Source organism: Heterodontus francisci, chromosome 5 (genome assembly GCF_036365525.1).
Source record: "Heterodontus francisci isolate sHetFra1 chromosome 5, sHetFra1.hap1, whole genome shotgun sequence".
In the NCBI taxonomy this organism is placed as follows: domain Eukaryota; kingdom Metazoa; phylum Chordata; class Chondrichthyes; order Heterodontiformes; family Heterodontidae; genus Heterodontus; species Heterodontus francisci.
Window position 1 is genome coordinate 182,441,179 of NC_090375.1, and position 20,107 is coordinate 182,461,285.

A 20,107-nucleotide genomic window follows, 5' to 3' on the forward strand; every position below is an offset into this window, starting at 1 on the left:
TTTTCTATTTTCTAGCAACAGGATTTTTAAAATTCTAACTTAAATAAAAGTTAACAAATGAAGTTCACTAATAAGGGCATAATAAGCCACATTGAAGTAAACAAACACTTGGGGTCTTGTACTTAGAATATTGAAATGAGTATAGGACAGATTAAAAACTATATGTTATCACCCTCGATTTATGTACTCGAGTCCTGGAGTGGACCTTGATCTCAGAATAACAACTACTTTCATTTATATAGTGGCTTTAGCATAGAAAAATACCCTAAGGCACTTCACAGAATCACGCTGAAACAAAAATTAATGCCAAAGCAAATAGAGATAGTGGGAGCAGTGACTCAAGGGAGTGGCTTAGATGCCTGAAGGTATGGTCACCTGTAGTGGTATCAGGTAAAGGGAATGTGGCTTGCACAAGAGCCCAGATTTGGAAGAACGCAGAGGCTACCATTAGACCAAGTTAGGCATCTCAATGCTAGAATATATATCTCAAGAAGTACCTAAACTCTACAGAAGTTATACGAAGCCTTTACACTGCGCTGTTTGTCCACACGTAAAATGTTGTGTTCACTTCTGATCGCATGACACAAAAAGTGCACAGAAAATAGCAAGACTGATTCCAAGTAGAAGGAGATGTGCTGTGAGGAAAGATTGACAAGCCTTAATTTTATAACCTAGAAAGGTTAATTGCAGACCTCATCAAAGTATCTTCAATTTTAAATGGTAGTAGGTAATCAGGAGACACCAAGAAAGTAGAACAACACAACAAAAATATGAATGAATGACAAAATTTAGAACAAATGTCAGGAAAAATACTTCAGTCAGTGAGAAATGTTTGGAATAATTTACCCAGCAAAACAAAATAGACAAAATCATGTAATGTTATTCAAAATACAATTAGTTGCTATGATGCAAAAGTTAATGTACTAGAAGGATGAGCTTCAATGGGCTGAAAGTCCTTTTCTCAACTGACTTTTATGGAATTTTTCCCTTACTATTTTCTCCCCTTCCAAGGCACTGGCCTTGCTGGGTACAGTTGCATAGGTGTCGACCTGCAACTTTCATACTGTACCTTGTCCATTTTATATGTGTAAGCCCTGACTTCACAACCAACTCTTTCCGATATTTCCTTCATCTGACGCCTGCATATGCATTTCTAATAGAGCTTGTTGAATAGCAAATAATGAGAACCCTGACTAAATTTTACCTTCTAAACGCAGCAGTGCTGAGGCCAGTTTTGGTGCTTCTACCACTGGCGGGACTAAGATTTTCTAATTCCACACAGACTGGCATTTGAAATTGCTTTCTTTTTGTTTTGTTCTATTTTTAATTTTGATGAAATTTCCACAAAATAGAAAGTATTTTGGATATGACATCGTAAACAACAAGGATTTCAGACTTGCACAGAAGGGAAATGACAATTGACTTTACATATGTATATGTTGAAATACCTTAAAGGGACATAATTTTAAATTTTCTGATGTTTGCCTTTCATTATATGAGCATCTTGTGTTATGGAAAATTGGGAAGTAAAATATTCCAGTAAAAGTGACAGGAAAGATAATTCTACAATACCTATAGTTCAGACTCATGGATATTTGTATCATTTAATGATGTATGTAAATAACAAGTCACAGCATAACCTGATAACTTTGTCTTTCAAAGTAGTTAGAGTACATCTTATTGGTGACAGTAGAATCACACTTTTTACAAACAGTTTCCAAATTAAAACATTTCCAGATGAGGACTGGAAATGTTAAATGTCTTAACTTTTAAACAACCGTCTGCCAAACATTATTAGAAGTAAAATCTGAAGAGGAGTCAGCAACTATACTGTGCTGTGATAATGAGGAAGGGAGGAATAGAGTTACTGTGGAAAATATTCTCATAAGCATCATAATCCTTTACAGATCTTCCTACTTCTGCCCTACAAATTTACTTTTCCAATGGAGAGCATGCAACACTACCAATCTTATTTCTTTCAGCTCAGCCAATTCAGAAGTAGTTTCACTATATATTTGTCATTCCACCGAATCATTTTGCCGTTATGGTCAGGTTGAGTGGGATCACTCTGAACCCATCTCCACTTGGATTGGTTCTATGAGGCAAAGGGAGCTGAAACAACCTTGTACCTGCAGTTGATGTTTTTCCATTTTTTCCTCCCACCACAATCCCTCACCCCCCCAAAGTAAACGTCTGTGTAGTGGCCTTGTTCGTGGTTTATTGTTCCTACTGCACTACCTTAATGTTTTGTGAGTGGATGTGCACTAAAGTATTACTGCTGATTGAATTATAGAGGTGCCATAATTTATAGTATCAGTTAAGCATGTTAATGATGTCTTGTTCAAGAATTTCATTATGCGATTACTTAAAACATATTGGGTGTGCTTTTGATGTTTAGTGATGGATGATGGGTTGGGAAGGGAGCACAAGTTTGCATTTTTACACGTGTTCTAGCCTGGTTTGTGCTCAGTTTAAATGCACTTTCATTTCTCCCTAAGAAATCAGAAATTTGGCTTATTCACGTTATGAAAGATGGTATTTATGTAGTTGAATATATTAGACCTTTTACCTAAAAGATCTCGAGGTCTGATTTCCTTTCTCATTTGCTGAATGTCTGAAGGTAAATACGTGTTTCATCGTCTTGAAATGCTCTGGGTAAGTAGCACAGAGTTGAACATTTATTTCTGCCAATGTAGGCTCTTTCAGATCCTTTGTAAAAGGCAGTTGGGTTCAAGGAGGGACAGGAAAAGCATCATTTTGATCTAATGTGAAAACAAATAGATGGTTGCAAAGTATGTGAAAAAGATAGATTGCATTTGCTATAGAGGGCACCTAAAATTCTGATGAAATATTTACAACGTGCAAGATTTGAGAATCAAATCCATAACAATGATTTATTTATAAAAGTTTCCATCAGCATGTTTATTTCACGTCTGAATGAAAAGCTTTGTTTTGTTTATTTGGAGCAGATGGTAAATCTTGCTCCTTTTTGTGTGGAATACTAAGCACATTTTTATTTTCATAATAGTATAGATCATAGCGGAGAGTATTTCTGTTTTAATTTTGTTGGGTAATCGTTTTAAAGAAAAGAAGGAAAAGGTAGTTGAGGGCAAATGGTGCCAATTTACTCAACTTGCTAGTGATCAATGCATGATTACTCGGTCTGTAGTACTGTACTAAAATGCTGTTGGTCTACATAACAAAGAATTTGTTCACAGGCTGCAAATTTAAAGCAGAAATGCAAAGGACTGAGTACCTGACAGCTTAGCTTATTTATAAATCTTAGTACCAAGTCCAAGCACTCAGCAAAGCAAGCAGGGATCTTACATAGGACAAAACCAAAGGAAGATAGAAGATTATAAATTGAATTGCGTGCATGCCCATAACAATTTGTGTTGAATTCTAACCTATTGTGCAAGATTTTTTTTCCAGCACAGTATCTGAAATTTAAAGAAGACTTGCCCTTTACAAAAGCAAAACTGCTCATTTACTCAAGTAATTTGCTGAGCCAAGCAGAACAGAAAGGACCTAGATTTCATCCTTAATTTGTGCTGATTTAGTTAAAAGCAAAATACTACAGATTCTGGAAATAGGAAACAAACCCTGTAAATGCTGGAAACACTCAGCAAGTCTGACAGCATCTGCAGAGAGAGAACAAACCAGTTAATGTTTCAGGTGTGTACTCTTTTATCAGAACTTATTGCTCTACTCCTGAAACATTAATCTGACCTGATGAGTGTTCAGAGGATTTTTTGATTTTGTTGATATGTTGGGAGGACGAAGAGAGAAAAAAAAGAAGGCAATTAATATTTTTGTTTGAAATTAATAATTATTTCTGTATTCTTTTCAGGAAAAGGAGACATTCAACCCCAATTGGATAGTGCTTTGCAAGATGTAAATGATAAATACCTCCTGCTTGAAGAAACAGAAAAACAAGCTGTCCGTAGAGCCCTCATTGAAGAACGCAGTCGTTTCTGTGCTTTTGTTTCCATGCTGCGACCTGTGGTTGTAAGTTTGTTTCTTGTTCCTCCTTAATAGAAAAGGATGTTATTACATTCATAAAGGCTACTAATACTGAAAAGGTACTAGAGGGTCTGTTGCATGGGGTGGTTAAATTAAATGTTGAGGTTGACTCATTTTACCCATTACTTGGATTCTTAATCCATTCTCTCTTTCCGTTGGAAACAAGATTATTATTTTCATCATTGTGTTACAGTTTTGTGCACGCTTAATACTTTTATAGGAAAAAGGAAAGCACTTGCATTTATACAGCACCATTCACAACCTTAGGATGTCCCAAAGCACTTTACAGGAAATTAAGTGCTTTTGAAGTTTTAGTCACTGTTGCTAGGGAATCGCAGCAACACCAGTGAGATGTATGACCAGACAATCTATTTTAGTAATATTGGATGAGGGATAAATATTCGCCAGGACACTGGGAGAACTACCATGCTCCTCTTCACAATTGCCTTTGGGATCTTTTATACCCATCTGAGAGAGCAAACGGGGCCTTGGTTTAACATCTCATCCGAAAGATGGCACCACTCCCTCAGTAATGCATTGAGATGTCAGTATGGAACATGTGCGCAAGTCCCTGGGGTGGGCGTTGAACCCATGGCCTACAGACTAGGAGTCGAGAGTGCTACTACTAAACTATGGCTGACACGGTATAGAAAAATGGCCATAACAAAATACAGTATAAGCCTATTCTACCATTTGTACAATGACTGTTAAGTACTCATCTCACCAGTTCATACTTTTAAAACTCCATGAAGTTCTTTGTACCAATGCCAAAAAAATTGCTTTGTGTAACAGAAATGCTGAGTGCCAGGTTAAAATGTTAATAGTGTGTAGTAAAATCTCAATTATTTGCTAAAATAGAGAAGACTTGCTTTTCTCACCCCTACCCAGTAATCAAAACACTGCCAATTGCTGCTCTAAACTTTGAGTAATCTGTTTCTCCCCACACAACCCTCCTTTGTCAGTTCTGCTGGCAAAATCAACTATCTTCTAATTTACTGATAGTCCATGCACCTGTCTGCAGATCCAGAGTGAAGCCTGTCCCAGACTCCGAGAGAGAGCCAGAAATATTACTAATGCCTATCGTTGAGTTGGGAGTTAAAAGGTAATGTGAACTCACCCCCAGCGATCCTGTCTGCAGCCTCTGCAGAGCTTTGACCTGAGAGGGAGACTTCAAAATTAGTTGCGGACCCTGCTTATTTATATGCATTCGTGCAGATGAGAATGCATTTGAACAGGCAGACTGTGTATTAGTCTTCAAACCGAGATTACTGCCACAGAAGCTGCAAGTGGGATCGCTGGATATGAGGAGGTACCTTGAGCGATTGATTCTGTTCAAGAACAGGAAGGTGACCATGGCTGACATCCAGAGTGGCTTTAGCTGGCTCTCTGCTCAGTCAAAGGCAGCTGGGTGAGTCAGCTGCAAGGCAACAGATCAATTGTGCAGCACTAACTACTCTTGCCAGCAGGATAAATGGAGGGGAATGCTGCTGAAAATTAGCACTCACGTGTCCTTGCAGACAGTTGAGAAGATGGATAATTGAGGTTCTACTGAATTGCCAAATGGCTGTTTCATTTTATTTACTAAGTCTGCAGAAGGCATAATTGGTTGTTAGATCAGAGGTAGGTCACAATAGTGTGAGGCATAATTTGAAATATTCACTTGTGATCTCCCTTTAATGTCAGGTTTGCACTTCACAGCTACTTTTCAGAAAATAACTTGAAACTAAACAACGCATATTAAATCAATAACAAACTAGTTTTGTCTTATTCAATTAGGGAAAGCAATGGACTAAGATCATGCAATGGAATATAACTGAATATCCAGCCTTAAAGGAGACCTGATAAATTTAAAGTAATTAGGCATTGAATATTAATATTATAGAACTATTTCTCCTGCGTGAAATTAACTTTTTTATACAGTTTCACACTGTATAATACTAAATGTTTACAATTATGGAGTGTGTTTTTGGCCTCCTCTTGCCCATCACCATACAGAAGAAATTACACAAGATGCTTTATACCTTCTTTACGTAGAATTCCCTTGTTCTGTAAATCACAATAGCACTTGAATTATCTTAACTGTAATTGTAATCTACTTTTAATTCTAATTGCTAAATTGATATATAATTCAAACTTTTTAAGCATAAAAATGATTGATTATAAATAGTAAAGTGTACTGGTTCAGTTAGCAAGTCATAGCTCAGATGATTATTCAGCACAGACACTGTGATTTATGGGAAGAAAAGTTGTTCCAATTTCCATATATTGATGTATGATGCTACCAGGATATGAGAGAACACCAAGCTGATCCCTAGCATTGAAGATTTGTGTTATGAGAAAACATTGGAGAAATTTGGGCTAAACTTGTACTTTTCAACCTTGAAAGAAGGTATTTGAGAGGTAATCTTGGAGGTTTTTTTTAATTGGCTCTTGGGATGTGGGCGTTGCTGGCCAGGCCAGCATTTATTGCCCATCCCTAATTGCCCTTGAACTGCGTGGCTTGCTAGGCCATTTCAGAGGGCATTTAAGAGTCAACCTGGGTCTGAAGTCACATGTAGGCCAGACCAGGTAAGGACAGCAGATTTCCTTCCCTTCAGGACATTAGTGAACCAGATGGGTTTTTACAACAATCAGCAATGGTTTCATGGTCACCATTAGACTAGCTTTTAATTTCAGATTTATTAATTGAATTCAAATTTCATCAAATTTGCCGTGGTGGGATTCGAACCCATGTCCCCAGAGCATTAGCCTGGGCTCTGGATTTCTAGTCCAGTGACATTACTACTACGTCACAGCCTCCCCACGAGGTATACAAAATGGTCAATGGTATGAAAAAGGTCATCTAGAAAATTTACGTTAATTGAATTGCAAGAATAGGACAATGTGGGGTAAAATGCAAATTCAGGATTGATGTCAGGAAGTTCTTAACCTGAAGAGTTATCAGTACATGGAACCTACACTTCCAGATAAGTCACAGGATAAAGGTAGCTGGGTGACCGTCAGGGGAGGGAAAGGGAATAGGCACACAGTGCAGGGATCCCCTGTGGCCGTTCCTCTCAATAATAAGTATACCGTTTTGGATACGGTTGGAGGGGGGGACCTACCAGGGGAAAGCTACAGCGGCCAGGTCTCTGGCACTGAGCCTGGCTCTGCGGCTCAGAAGGGAAGGGGAGAGAATAGGAGAGCGATAGTGATAGGAGATTCAATGGTTAGAGGAACAGACAGGAGATTCTGTGGTCGCGAACGAGACTCCCGGATGGTATGTTGCCTCCCGGGTGCCAGGGTCAGGGATGTCTCGGATCGAGTCTACGGGATTCTTAAGGGGGAGGGGGAGCAGCCAGAAGTCATGAGCGCTATTCGCCTCGCTGTTATTTTTACTGTAAATTGTGGTCCGTTCTGTTATCTGGCAAAAGATGTGCCTCAGCTCCAACCTAAGAACACCTTTCACTGTATTAATTTGACATTTCGCACATCAGTGGCCTCAGTGAGACTGCCAGTTTGGTGCCGTGGGTCCGTGCCCGTGGAATGGATTGAGACTGTCCAAGCCTCAGTTGGCAGACAGAGGAGAATTTCATCAGATCAGTCTGGGCTGGTTTTGATGCTAGGCCCCAGAGGTCAAATGCCAGAATCAAACCCACTGCAATGTCCTGACAATCATTCATTTAAAAAGAATGATTAATTTTAACCTACTTAACTCTCACTTTTCACTAACAAGTCTTTATTAGTGAAGTGCAAGGTTAGTAGCAACTGAACAGGAAACTAAGTAGCAAACTATCATTGTGGAAGCTTCCACTGGCAATCCACATAGACAACATCCATGGACACTCTCCTATCCATCATGCTAGTGATCTCTTCAAAAAAGTCAGACATGTTCTACCTTTCACAAATCCATGCTGACTCTCCTTGATCAGTGGTTCAAGGAGAAAACCCCACCACCACTTCAACAGGGGGAGTGCAATAAATGCTGGCCTGCTAGCATTGTCCCAAGAGAAAAGTAAATAAAATGAAGAATAAAGTGTAATGCCAGGTATAAAGGGAAGTTGATGGTAATTGTCAGAAGGCAATCGTTACAGCTCCAGGATCTTGCGACAGGAATTCTTGATCCAACCATCTTTGTTTGCTTCATCAATGAAATCCTCTCCTATCTATGGGGCTACTTGCTGAAGATTCCACAGTGTTCAGATCCATTTATAGCTGTTCCAACAGTGAAACAGTCATTACCAGCCTACGTCCAAGCTTGGGCTGGCAAGTGGCAGGTAACATATGCACCATGTAAGTGACAGGTAATGAAGACAAAGTCCAGCCACCTCCTCCACCTTTCAGTGGCACCCACGTTGTAGTAGAGTCCTCACCAGCAACATACTGGGGGGAAGGGGGGGTCACCATTGGCCAGAAGCTTAACTGGACCAACCATGTTAACATGGCAGCTACAAGAGCACAGAAGAGGCTGGATAGTTTGTGATGAATGCCTCACCACCTGACCCCTCAAAGCAGGCTAGAGGGCTTAAGTCAGGATTGAAATAAATTACTCACCACTTGGGTATTTGGGTGCATTCATAACAACATTTGAGTTTCAACATCATCTCGGACAGAGCAACCTGATTTGATCAGTGGGCCCACCACTGGGCTCAATGTACATTTGTTCTGTCCCTGGTATACTGTAATGTAGTATATTAGCATCTACGGGATACACTGCAGAAACTCACCAAGCTTATTTCAACAGTACCACAGTCCCTTGCAACCCCTACCACAAAGGAGCTCAGGGGCAGTGATGATGTCAGAATACCATTATTTCCCGGTGCGCTTCTAAGTCAGACGCAATCCTGATTTGGACATGACATATCCAACCTTTATTGTTGCTTGGTCAATATCCTGCTGAATTCCCTGCTTAACACCATTGTGGGAGCACCATCTTCAGAAGGACTGCAGTGGTTCAAGGAGAAAACCCCACCACCACTTTAACAGGGAAACAGGGGGAGTGCAATAAATGCTGGCCTGCTAGCATTGTCCTGAGAGAAAAATAAATGAAATAAAGAATTTTAAAAACTCTAAAGTTGGTTTCTGGTGAATTGTGGCTAGTCATCAAATGTCATTCCTGATTTATGCAAGTATTAAAATCAGTGAACAGCATATTAGCCATAAGAGGGCACTATCTTCTAAAAAAAAGTCCTTCTATTTAGGAAGGACTGAAACTTGAGCTGTTAATGGTTTATAATGTGTTCAGTGATTCAGACTAGTTTTGGCCTACTAGACACTCTCATCACTTTTAGAAGTGACCCTATATAAATGTAATTTCACTCTTAGGAGGAAGAAATGTCGATGCTGGGAGAAGTGACCCATCTGCAGACTATTGCAGATGACCTGACTAATCTGACAATGGATCCTCACAAACTGCCAACAGCCAGTGAGCAGGTCAGTGCGTCAGCAGCCTGTGAAAAGATGGAGATTTTCCAATAAACTGAAGTTCATTGTCGTAATTGTGCTTTTATAAAATTTACTGCGAGAAGTCATGACTAGGGTGATTTAAATATTTTCTGAAGCTTCATGTGTAAGTAACAGATCCTGTAATGGTAATTCTGCATGTTTCGTCACTCAATGTGCAGCAATGTTGTAATGAACAGGGTTAAACTGCAGGTTTCCTACCTACATTGTAAATGTATGATTTAACTAAGTAATTTTTGAAGTGTATTTTTCTTTTTTACATTGTCAATTTTATAATTTTTATTCCAGGTTATTATTGACCTGAAGGGTTCTGATTATAATTGGACATACCAAACCCCTCCCTCTTCTCCAAGCACCACCATGTCCAGAAAGTCCAGTGTCTGCAGGTATGTGAATGTACAATGACCGGCTGTACCCTACAGTGTAGATTAAAATATTTCAAAATTTGTTGAGCTTGATGCCTGACTTGTACCGTATTGTCAATTCTGTACCTGCGTTTTCCCCTCGAGTTTGGTTTGTTTTCACTGTGAAAGTGAGGCATATACATTGTTTAAATGTAAACAAAGTGTATTGGTATTTTTAATAGCTACAGCATTTCAGAAACAATTTATATTTTTTAAATAGTGATGTGTGTAGAAAGACAGTTGTAGCCACTGATTTAGAATTTGATTAGACAATGTCTACCACAGATTCGATTTATTTTTGTACAGCATATAGCCTGTGCCTGCTCTCTCAAAGTCCTATTGGTCCTATTTCTCTACACATTTCCTATTAAATAATTATTTTTTGCTTGTATGAAAAGACAATTGAACCATGTTGTCATGGGATTTCATGATAAATCACTGTACAGGAGTAACATTTTGTATGATGCTTTGCTGTTAGGAAATTTTACTAATCTTGATGAATACTCGAAATTAAGTTTCATCTCCTGTTATCTCAGGCCCTGAATTTCATGTGGAGCATGACACTTAATTATTCTTGTAAGCCATTTAATTAGGGGTGTAACCAACTTCAGGCTCCCTTCATAAGGTTCAGACACTGAACATTTTGGGCTGGATTTTTACCAACCCCACGATGTCTGGCTCTGTGGTAGGGGGGGCCGGAAAATGGTTCCAGCAGCGGTCCGCCATGGAGGCCAACACCGGGAGGTTCTGGCCCTATCCTCCTGGCGGCGGCGAGGCTCCGTGACGGACCCCCCTGCCGCTGGGCGAAGGGAACAGCAGTTCAATATTTAAATGAATGACATAGATAAAGTTAAATAAACTTACCTGAAATCTTCCAGGCCCACCACAATCTTTGACACGGCGGCCGGCACTCCCGCGCCTTCAACTCCCCGTCAGGGGAAAGTCAGTATGACACTGGTGGGGAGGGGGGAGGAGTTAAGATGTTCAGCGTGGGGTTGTGGGGAGACAGGGTCAAATAAACATAATGGGCTTAGGGGATGGTGGGAAGGGGTGAACTTTAAACTTTGTGCAATCTTGGAGGGGTCAGATTTAAAAGGTATGTGTTTTGGGGGAAAAGAACAAATAGTTAATGTAGTTGTTATTGGGGGGTGGGAAAGGGGCATTCGATATTTATTTCATTAATTTTTTGGGGGATACTGCTTTAAACATTCAAATTGACTGGCAGGGCTGGCTGCCCTTTAAAAATAGCGCCTATGTGCAGGCAGCTGATGCCATTGCCGAGGACGGGCATCCCGTCCGCTCCCTGTGATTAGGGGGGGTGCGAGCCGCCCCAGCTATTTAAATGAGCCGCCATGCAGGAGATTGTGGCGACTCTTTGGCGCGCAGGCCACCATTGTTTGAGCTCGCCGCTGAGATCAGCAGCAGGCTCTTAAAATCCAGCCCTCTATTTGGGATCCATTATGATCCACTTGGAATTCTTTATTTACTGCTTGTTTCTTTTAGAGCAGATTTAAATTACATTGACCTTTCTAAAAACTAAGGAATTCATTTGTCCTATGTGCAGTCTAAGAATCCAAAATTCTCTAAGTCTAGAGAAAAATTGGTGGACATACTTTGGCCCAATTCTGTACTAGGTTTTTAAACTGCACCTTGTAAATATTTAATGAAATCATGTACTAGTGACGTCTAATGGTAAAGCATCAATGTTTTTGTTGTGTTGGGGCAGGTTGTCCAGTATGGATGCCATTTTTATTATGTTATTGGATTCCATTCAAAATGTTGCCTATTGATTAACCATTTGGTAGCTACTTACCTGTTGACTTGCTAAATTGTGACACCAACTCACTGTAAACCTGATTTTCCTTACCCTCAGTAAGAGCCATTGTAAGCAGTTTCCAGGCTTCAGCTGCACAGGGCAATAAAGCAATGGCTTTGTTGGACCCTTGATTTCAACTTAAGACTTATAGTGAAACTAGCAACATGAAGTTCAGCGAGTTTGAATATTTGTGTTTAAGCACTTTACAGAATGTGTTTTGTCATTTTGTTTATTCGCAGAGTTCATTTTTGCAGTTGACCTTCACTTGACCTGTTGAATACTGAAATGTCCCACTGCAGTTTTTAAATTCTGTTGTTTTCTATCTTATAATATCCAAAATATATATTTGTTTTCAAATATAATGTAATAAAATCAGTGGTTTGGAAAACTACAGAACATATGAAAATTAAGCTTAAATAATTTTTTTTTGGTGCAGAGGACCAACTTATTCTATATATGATGCAGACAAATAAATGTTTCCCAGTGTGATAGTCTACCTTCCTGTCCTGTGTCTCACTGGTTCTGTTGATCACTGTTGGAAAAAGCTCCCATTCTCTGTGACATACAGAAGCTGTTGGCATGCTGTGTTTGCATTCATGTCATAAATACTCACTTTTATTTTTGCTGCGACAAGAGCAAATTGTATTGCTGTCTTTAGTTTATTGGACAGACACATTTCTAGTTTCAACTAACATGGTAACATTGTCAAAGAAATACTGTTGTAGGCTGACGGAAACAGCTGGCATGCCAGGTGTAGTGAATGCCCAACAATTTGCTTTTTCTTTCTGCACTAATGGCACAGTTCCTATTTATTTTATTTTGTTGATGTGTTTTTGTGGCTTGTCAGTGAATGGCTGTTGCTTCTGATATGTGGAGCCTGAGTGTTTAATTGTACACGGTCTTCCCCTTCCTGTCCTCCCTTTTGTCTCTCTTAGCAGTCTGAACAGCGTTAACAGTAGTGACTCCAGATCCAGTGGATCCCACTCTCACTCACCCACTTCACACTATCGCTACCGCAGCTCCAACCAGCCCCAACAGGTTCCAATGAGGCTATCCAGTGTATCATCCCATGACTCTGGCTTCATGTCCCAGGATGCATTCCAGTCAAAGTCCCCTTCCCCAATGCCACCAGAAGGAACCAACCAGGTACGTGATTTTGCATGGAAGATCAGCTCCCTGAAGTATGCAGTTTTTGGTTATTAAAAACCTAGAATTACAGTCTATAGTCATATGCTGTCAACCCAATGAATCTTGTACATTTCTCAACCAGGATTAAACATAAGTGTTTCAGACCAATCAAAAAAATTAATTCTATAAGTTGCTCAACCTTTAAAACATAATTGAAATGGAAAACTTTAAGAAATTAAGCAATATTTAATAAAATTGGTTGTAGTTTAAAATCTGCAAAGTTCTCTGCACTCAAAGGATTAAAGCTTGTCTCATGCTAATTGTTTTAAAAATAGACGTTTTGAAAGTATGTCAGAAAATATATTTAATGAAAGAAAGGAGAGTTATGCTATATTTGAAGTCAGTACAAATTTTTTATGCGAGTGATGCTGTTTATTCTTAGCAATTATTTGTGGTAGTTAAGCAGCAAGACCAACCAAAGCAATCTAAGAAAAATTGAATTTTTAATGAATTCTGTCCTAAATTTTATATATGTAGCTTGATAAAAGCTCAAGAGTGAGATTCCAGGAAGAAAATTGTCTGTTCCTATTATCATCCCATTCTTGTCTCTGGTTAATTGCTGCAATATAAATCTTGGTCTATTGCCAAGAACTCTGCTTCTAAACGTTATTCAGTGCAAGCATATGCCCATAAGTTTCCAGTTCATTAATTTAGCTGATGTAGCATTCAGCTGTTTCACCCATTTAAAGCATTTCACCACATAATCTTTGGGGTATTTAATGCCATTCAAGTTGTTACAAATTTTAACTAATTGGCTTGCAAAGGTTCAATGGTGACACAAGATTTATCCTTTATACTACTCCACAATTAACTGTGTCTTTAAAACAGAGAAATGTTTTTTTTTAAAGATAGAAACTCCTGTTGCAGTAAGATCTTGTCTGTTGTAATACTCTATTTTAGATTTTGATTGTCATAGTCATGAGCATTGGTATAGAGTATATAGCACCTTTCACAATCTCAGGATGTCCCAAAGCGCTTCAAAGCTAATGAAGTACTCACTGTTATAATGTGGGAAACATGGCAGTCAATTGGTAACACGTTATACAGTTGTCACTAGAATTATGGTATAGTCTGCATTGCCATCCACTGTGTGAACTACTTTGTTTTTCTTTAACTTCTCTTTTTGTTTAGTTTCCTTTAGTTGTCTCTCTTACAATTGAGAGACAGGTTCATACTTGGAGCCAATGCTTACTCAGACTTAGTAAGAGTGAATTGAAGACAGAAAATGCTGGAAATGCTCAGCAGGTCAAGCAGCATCTGTGAAGAGAGAAGTAGTTAACATTTCAAGTTGATGACCTTTCATCAGAACTGGGAAAAGTTAGAAATGTAATAGGTGCTAAGCAAGTGAAAGGGGGGAGGGTGGGACGAACAACAAAAGGGGAAGGTTCGTGATAGTTTGGAAGACAGGAGAGATTAAATGACAAAAGAGTTGGTGGTGCAGGGCAAAAGGGAGTGTAACAGGACAAGTAAAGAAACAAAAGGTGTATCTAGAGGAGGCATAAATGGTGGAATGATGAACAGTTGCCATCTGAAAGGAAAAACAAGCATAAAACCAAAACCTGCAAAGAAAAAGGAAACAAATGGGGGCAAAGATTATGGTCTGAAATTGTTGACAGTGTCGAGTCAGGAAGGCTGTAGGATGCCTAATCTAAAGACAAGGTGTTGTTCAAGCTTATGTTCAGCTTCATTGGAACACTGCAGGAGGCTGAGGACAGAGAGGTCAGCATGAGAGAAAGTTGGAGAGTTAAAATGACAGGTGACCAGAAGATTGGGGTCATGCTTGCGAGCTAAACGCATATCTTGGTAAGAGTGAAATTACTGTATGATTACTAATTTAAAGTGGGGCTTCTCTTTGCATGATGATTACTCTTGTTCTTTTTAGCATAAAATTACTTGTTTCTGAATTTGCGTGCAATCATTGGTTTGTTAGGTGGAAGCAGAAATAGACATGCTAAGTATAATCACCACATTAGTCGTGTTCATTGCCAACTAATGCAAGCATACTGCTGTTTCCCATTAACCAGTCTTGCTAATCTAATTGTCTTGTTAATTAGAAACCAGATTCCTCAACAGAATATATTGTTTGCCTTGAAACTTTGTGCATTAGTATGATTGAACTTTCTTGCCGCCTTATCCTTGAAATTATTTGATGGAGTTAGTTGGTTTTGAAAGCGTTTCATGGCCAGTTGGCTCTAATGCTATGCTTTTCTTCTCTCTCTCCCTGCCTTTTTTTAAACTACATTTTCCTCCTCCATTTCTTCCCTCACCACCTTTCCCCCTCCCCTCCCCTCTCTCTTCCCCACCCCCCATCCACCATCCACCATATTGGTGGCTGCAGAATTCATCAAGCTCTGCCTCCTCTGAAGCATCTGAAACGTGCCAATCAGTGAGTGAGTGCAGTTCACCGACTTCAGTAAGCTCGGGTTCTACCATGGGAGCCTGGGCATCAACAGAAAAGGTGATACATTTTGCTTGCTCTGTCCACCTCCCAGTCTGTGAATCTACAAAATGAGGAAACAGGAAATGTTCAGATTACTATTACTCTGGGCATTTTCATTTTTTTCAGTCTGTTAATCCCCATGAAATTTAAGTTTATGGATTGTTAGTACAGAGTTAATTGTACATAAAATTGGAGTGTTCTAAAATTGTTTAGTCAATTCAAAACAAAAAGCACACACTGCCAAGAGCTCAGTTGAATAAAGCACCCACTGGTGTCAGATTGAACCAGTTAGATCTACTAGCTGGGATTGAGATTGGAATACATTTAAATACCTTCAGGCCCTTGATTGAGGGAGGGGAAAAATGTCATCTAAAGTTCCCATTCCTGATTTTCTGTTGCGCGTGCGTGTCTGTAGATGCCCAGCAAGACTGGGAATTTTTGCTCTGTTTTCCCTCCATTCAAATAAATTGCTGGCACTTGCTGTCTGAGCTCCCTCATGAATGAACGTTTGGTGGAGGTACTAGAGGACTTCAGCTTCTGAGCAAGCAGACCCAACATGAACTAGTGCTTTCAGGAGAGGATGGGAGGAAGAGTTGGATTTAAAAAAACACTAGCTGTTAACTTTGTAATCATCTTAAACCTGAACTAAAAATGGGTATGTTTGCATCTTTAGCTTAGTGATTCAAAACCATCAGTGTGGATCCTCTACTGTTAAAAAAAAAAATACCTGAGCACAATAATAATCTCTTTTAGCAAGGATATAGGAAACTACTAAAATGCCCTTGTGATATTTAGAGTTATTTGAAGGTCTTGTAAGTCTTTTATAATAAAAATGTTTATACTTCTGAGTTAACTTTGTTTTAAATTGAATGTTTTACTTTCAATACTAGAAGAATCCCTGTGAGCTTGTTTTGGACTAGATATTTGTTATAGTTTGTGAAGGTTGTACCCATTTGATGGATACAGCTCCCATTGACGTATTTTGGTTATTGTTACATTCTTCATCATTTTTATTCCATTTGTGTATGTTTTTTTTTGTTTGCTTTTCTGTTTATTTACAGTTGACAAATGGGTTTGATCACTTCAGTTCATCTAGTGAACCATACCTTGCCTCAGTTGGTACACACTTTCACCCACATTTTCAGCCCTCTTCCCGACCCTGTTCCAGACCTTGTTCAGCAGCTCTCCCAGTTTATCCTCATTATTATACCATTGGGCCTGGCATGTTTCCATCATCAAAGGTTCCTAGCTGGAAGGTTTGTGTTTTTCATTTTTTAAAGTAGCTTTTGAAAATAAATAGTGCATTATTTTTCAAATCTTTTTTGTAGAACAGTTTTCTCATGTTTTTAAAAACCTAATGGCAATCTGTAGCTTTTTCCAAAGTAAACTGCAGATAAATCAGTAACGATAAATGGCAATATTTGCGGTTAATTTATATTGCTGCTTGCACAAAAGTTTGTTCAATTAGTAAAGCCACTGTGATATTGTACTGTGATGGCTCTCTTTCTCTCATGCACACACACCACCAAACTCTTACGTTCCTATAGTGCCTAACCAGGTCATCAAAATGTTGCAAAGTGCTTTGCATCCAATAAATTCCAACTCGGCCCTTTGGCTTCTCCCCCGCCCCCCTGCAATCCCCCAGCTTCCTCTTTGTATTCCCCCCCCCCCCTTAACAGAAATAGTATTACTGTGCTGCAGCAGTTGTGTATTACAGTAATTTAATTGTAGCTGCTACAACCTCCCTAATCCTCTCTACCTCTCTTTCCTCCTCTAACATGCTCCTCAAAACCTATCACCTTGACCAGGCTATTGGCCATCTGTCCTAATATCATCTTGTGTTGCTCAGTGTCAAATTTTGCTTTATAATGCTCCTGTGAATCATCTTGGGATGTTTTATTACTTGAAAGGCGCTATATAAATACAGGCTGTTCTTGCTATTAAAGAATTTGGAACAGGTGCAAATCATGGCTTTCATATTTTCCCGTTTCCTGCAAAATTCCATTAAATTACCTCCATCTTTTCCTGCATTCCTTCCTTCCATCCTGCCCTAGCCTACAATATCCCAGAAACCATTCCTTTACTGAGAAGGCAATCTATTCCCAGGCTGTCAAGTCCACTTGACTAAACTCGTGAAAGTAGCCACAGGTGACACTGCCTCCATCCTGCTTACAAACGCCAATAGAGAAACATCTGTCCAACACTGTGCACTCATATTAGCCAGTGCAAGCAAGATAGTTGTCCTTCTCATTGAGTTCTCTATCACTCGAGAATGCAATGCTTTGAAGCTTTTAGTTTGATATAGATATATATAACAGTAGAAAAGTACAGATATTTATTGGTGTTTGCTGTGTTTTAACTAGGACTGGGCAAGACCAGGTCCCTATGATCAGCCAGGAGTAAACACCTTACCACGGCGTAAAGACTCAGAGCAGCGGCGAGATGCAGAAGCTAAGGCTGCATCAATTGGCCAGAATGTACAAATGGAAGAGGCTCAGAGAACTAGAAGTATGACTGTCTCTACTGCAGCAAGGGTAATGACAATTATATTGTTAATGTAATATGAATTCTATGATCATTGTTGAAGATGCTGTGTACTTCGGGCAACCATTTAAAGAGAAGCCCATTTGCAGTCCCCTATTTGGGAACAGATAATTTTTTTTTAGGGATGTTAGTTGAAAGGTAGGTAAATATTGGTCATACACTGGGGATAACTCCCTCACTCTTCAATATAGTGGAATCTTTTATGTCCACCTGAAAGGGAAGACGGGGTCTTGGTTTAATGAAAGGTGACACCTCTGACTGGACAGCACACTCTCAGTACTGCACTGGGAATGTCAGCCTGGAGTTTTTGTGCTCCAGTCCCTTGAGTGGGAGTTGAACCCACAGCCTCCTGACTCAAAAGTGAGAGTGCTACCCACTGAGCCACTAACACTGACAGAAACATGGCTTCTGAGTGGCCTTGCCTTCCCTCTCAGCAAAGCCCCCTGACCTTCCTCACCAGGCTGTACATTTCATCTCTTGCCTGTAGCATGGTGACAGTGTACCTCTTATCGCCTTTTCCTGCCTGCTCCTACTCTTCTTGTACCTTGTCCTTTTTTGAGCACTTCGCTTTCTTTCATCTCCCAGCTGGCTTGGCCCCATACATGTGTGGAGTACTGTCCGATGTGTTAGCCGCCAACCATGTGTGACTAATATTTTTGATTTGTAAACAAAATAAGTAATAGACACTGTCTTTGGGCATGTGATCTCAATACTCATATCTGCATAATGTATGCATATGCATTTTAACCTTTTTGTATGTGTATTGATAAAATGGTGAGGTGAAATACAAGGTGTGCCAGAGTTTTTTTGAGTGTTGTGTGGGCTCCTCTTCCTTGGCTACTGCTTATTGTTTGTCTGCTAAAACGGTATGTAACTCGGGTAAAAATGGGTGACATCAGCATCACTGATGCAACAACATTGCTGCCATTGTGATCAATTCAGCCTATTGGAGTCAGCGCTCCAGCCTAACAAAGAAAGCCCAACCGGTGACTAGCAGCTCCAACTGGGCATATCACGAGAAAAGAGTAAGCAGCAGCCAAGTGCTTTCTGGATGGAGAGGGGAGGGGGTAGTCAGGGATGGAGTACAGATGGAGAGTGGGCAGGAGTGGGGTCTGGATGGAGAGTAAGAGTAGGTCTGGACAGGGAGCAAGGATGGGGATGGTTGGAGACCAATGGTGGGTGTGGACTTCAGATGACTAGTAGGGCAAGGGTCTGAACAGAGGGGAGGGTGGTGGTCTGGAAGGAGAGCAGGTGGAGGGTCTGGGCGAAAGGTGGGGTGGGTCTTGATGGTGAGCAGGGGTGGATCGGTGCATCTCATTGTACGCGTCAACACTCTCAGCAGTCAACAATCTCAGGCAATTAGAGATGGGCAATAAATGCTGGCCTGCCAGTAACAGCCACATTCCATGAACGAATATATATTTTTTTAAAATCTAATAAAGTCAACATATCACTTGCAACTGCTGGACCAAAGCCTAGAATTTGCACTGAAATGTGATGTGTCTGATAAATTTATACCAGATTGCTGAAAGCCCCATTTGGTGAAAGAGAGACTGCAAAGCTTAATACTGAGGTTTCTAAGCAAAATTAGAGCACATGGGATTGGGGGGGGTGCAATATACTGGCATGGATTGAGAATTGGTGAATGGACAGGAAACAGTAGAAATAAACATGTCATTCTCGGCTTGGCAGGCTGTGACTAGTGGGGTATCATAAGGATCAGTGCTTGGGCCCCAGCAATTCACAATCTATATCAATGATTCAGATGTGAGGACCAAATGTAATAATTCCAAGTTTGTTGATGACACAAAACTAGGGTGGGAATGTGAGTTGTGAGGAGGATGCAAATAGGCTTCAAGGGGATTTAGACAGGCTAAGTGAGTGGGCAAGAACATGGCAGATGGAATATAATGTGGAAAAATGTGAAATTATCCATTTTTGGTCAGGAAAACAGAAATACAAAGTATTTCTTAAATGGTGAAAGATTGGGAGGTGTTGATGTCCAAAGGGACCTGGATGTCCTTGTTCATAAGTCACTGAAAGCTAACTTGCAGGTACAGTAAGCAATTAGGAAGGCAAATAGTATGTTGGCCTTTATTGCAAGAGGATTTGAGTACAGAAGTCAATAAGTCTTGCTGCAATTGTATAGAGCCTTGGTGAGCTCACACCTAGAGTATTGTGTACAGTTTTTGTCTCCTTACCTAAGGAAGGATATACTTTCCATAGAGGGAGTGCAACGGAGGTTCACCA

The 20,107-nt window shown here is 39.9% G+C and overlaps 1 protein-coding gene across 3 annotated transcripts in view; it reads left to right on the forward strand.

The window, feature by feature from the left end:
- The window catches only part of LOC137370169 (protein MTSS 1-like), a 261,536-nt gene that overhangs the window by 232,748 nt on the left and 8,681 nt on the right, over nucleotides 1-20,107 (forward strand). For 2 of the 3 annotated variants that reach the window (XM_068032441.1, XM_068032443.1), the window contains 7 exons: nucleotides 3,851-4,008; nucleotides 9,328-9,435; nucleotides 9,754-9,851; nucleotides 12,621-12,831; nucleotides 15,212-15,331; nucleotides 16,375-16,569; nucleotides 17,677-17,847. In XM_068032441.1, the coding sequence (XP_067888542.1) occupies nucleotides 3,851-4,008; nucleotides 9,328-9,435; nucleotides 9,754-9,851; nucleotides 12,621-12,831; nucleotides 15,212-15,331; nucleotides 16,375-16,569; nucleotides 17,677-17,847 (1,061 nt within the window). The remainder of the gene's footprint in view (nucleotides 1-3,850; nucleotides 4,009-9,327; nucleotides 9,436-9,753; nucleotides 9,852-12,620; nucleotides 12,832-15,211; nucleotides 15,332-16,374; nucleotides 16,570-17,676; nucleotides 17,848-20,107) is intronic. The other variant, XM_068032442.1, reaches the window with a different exon arrangement.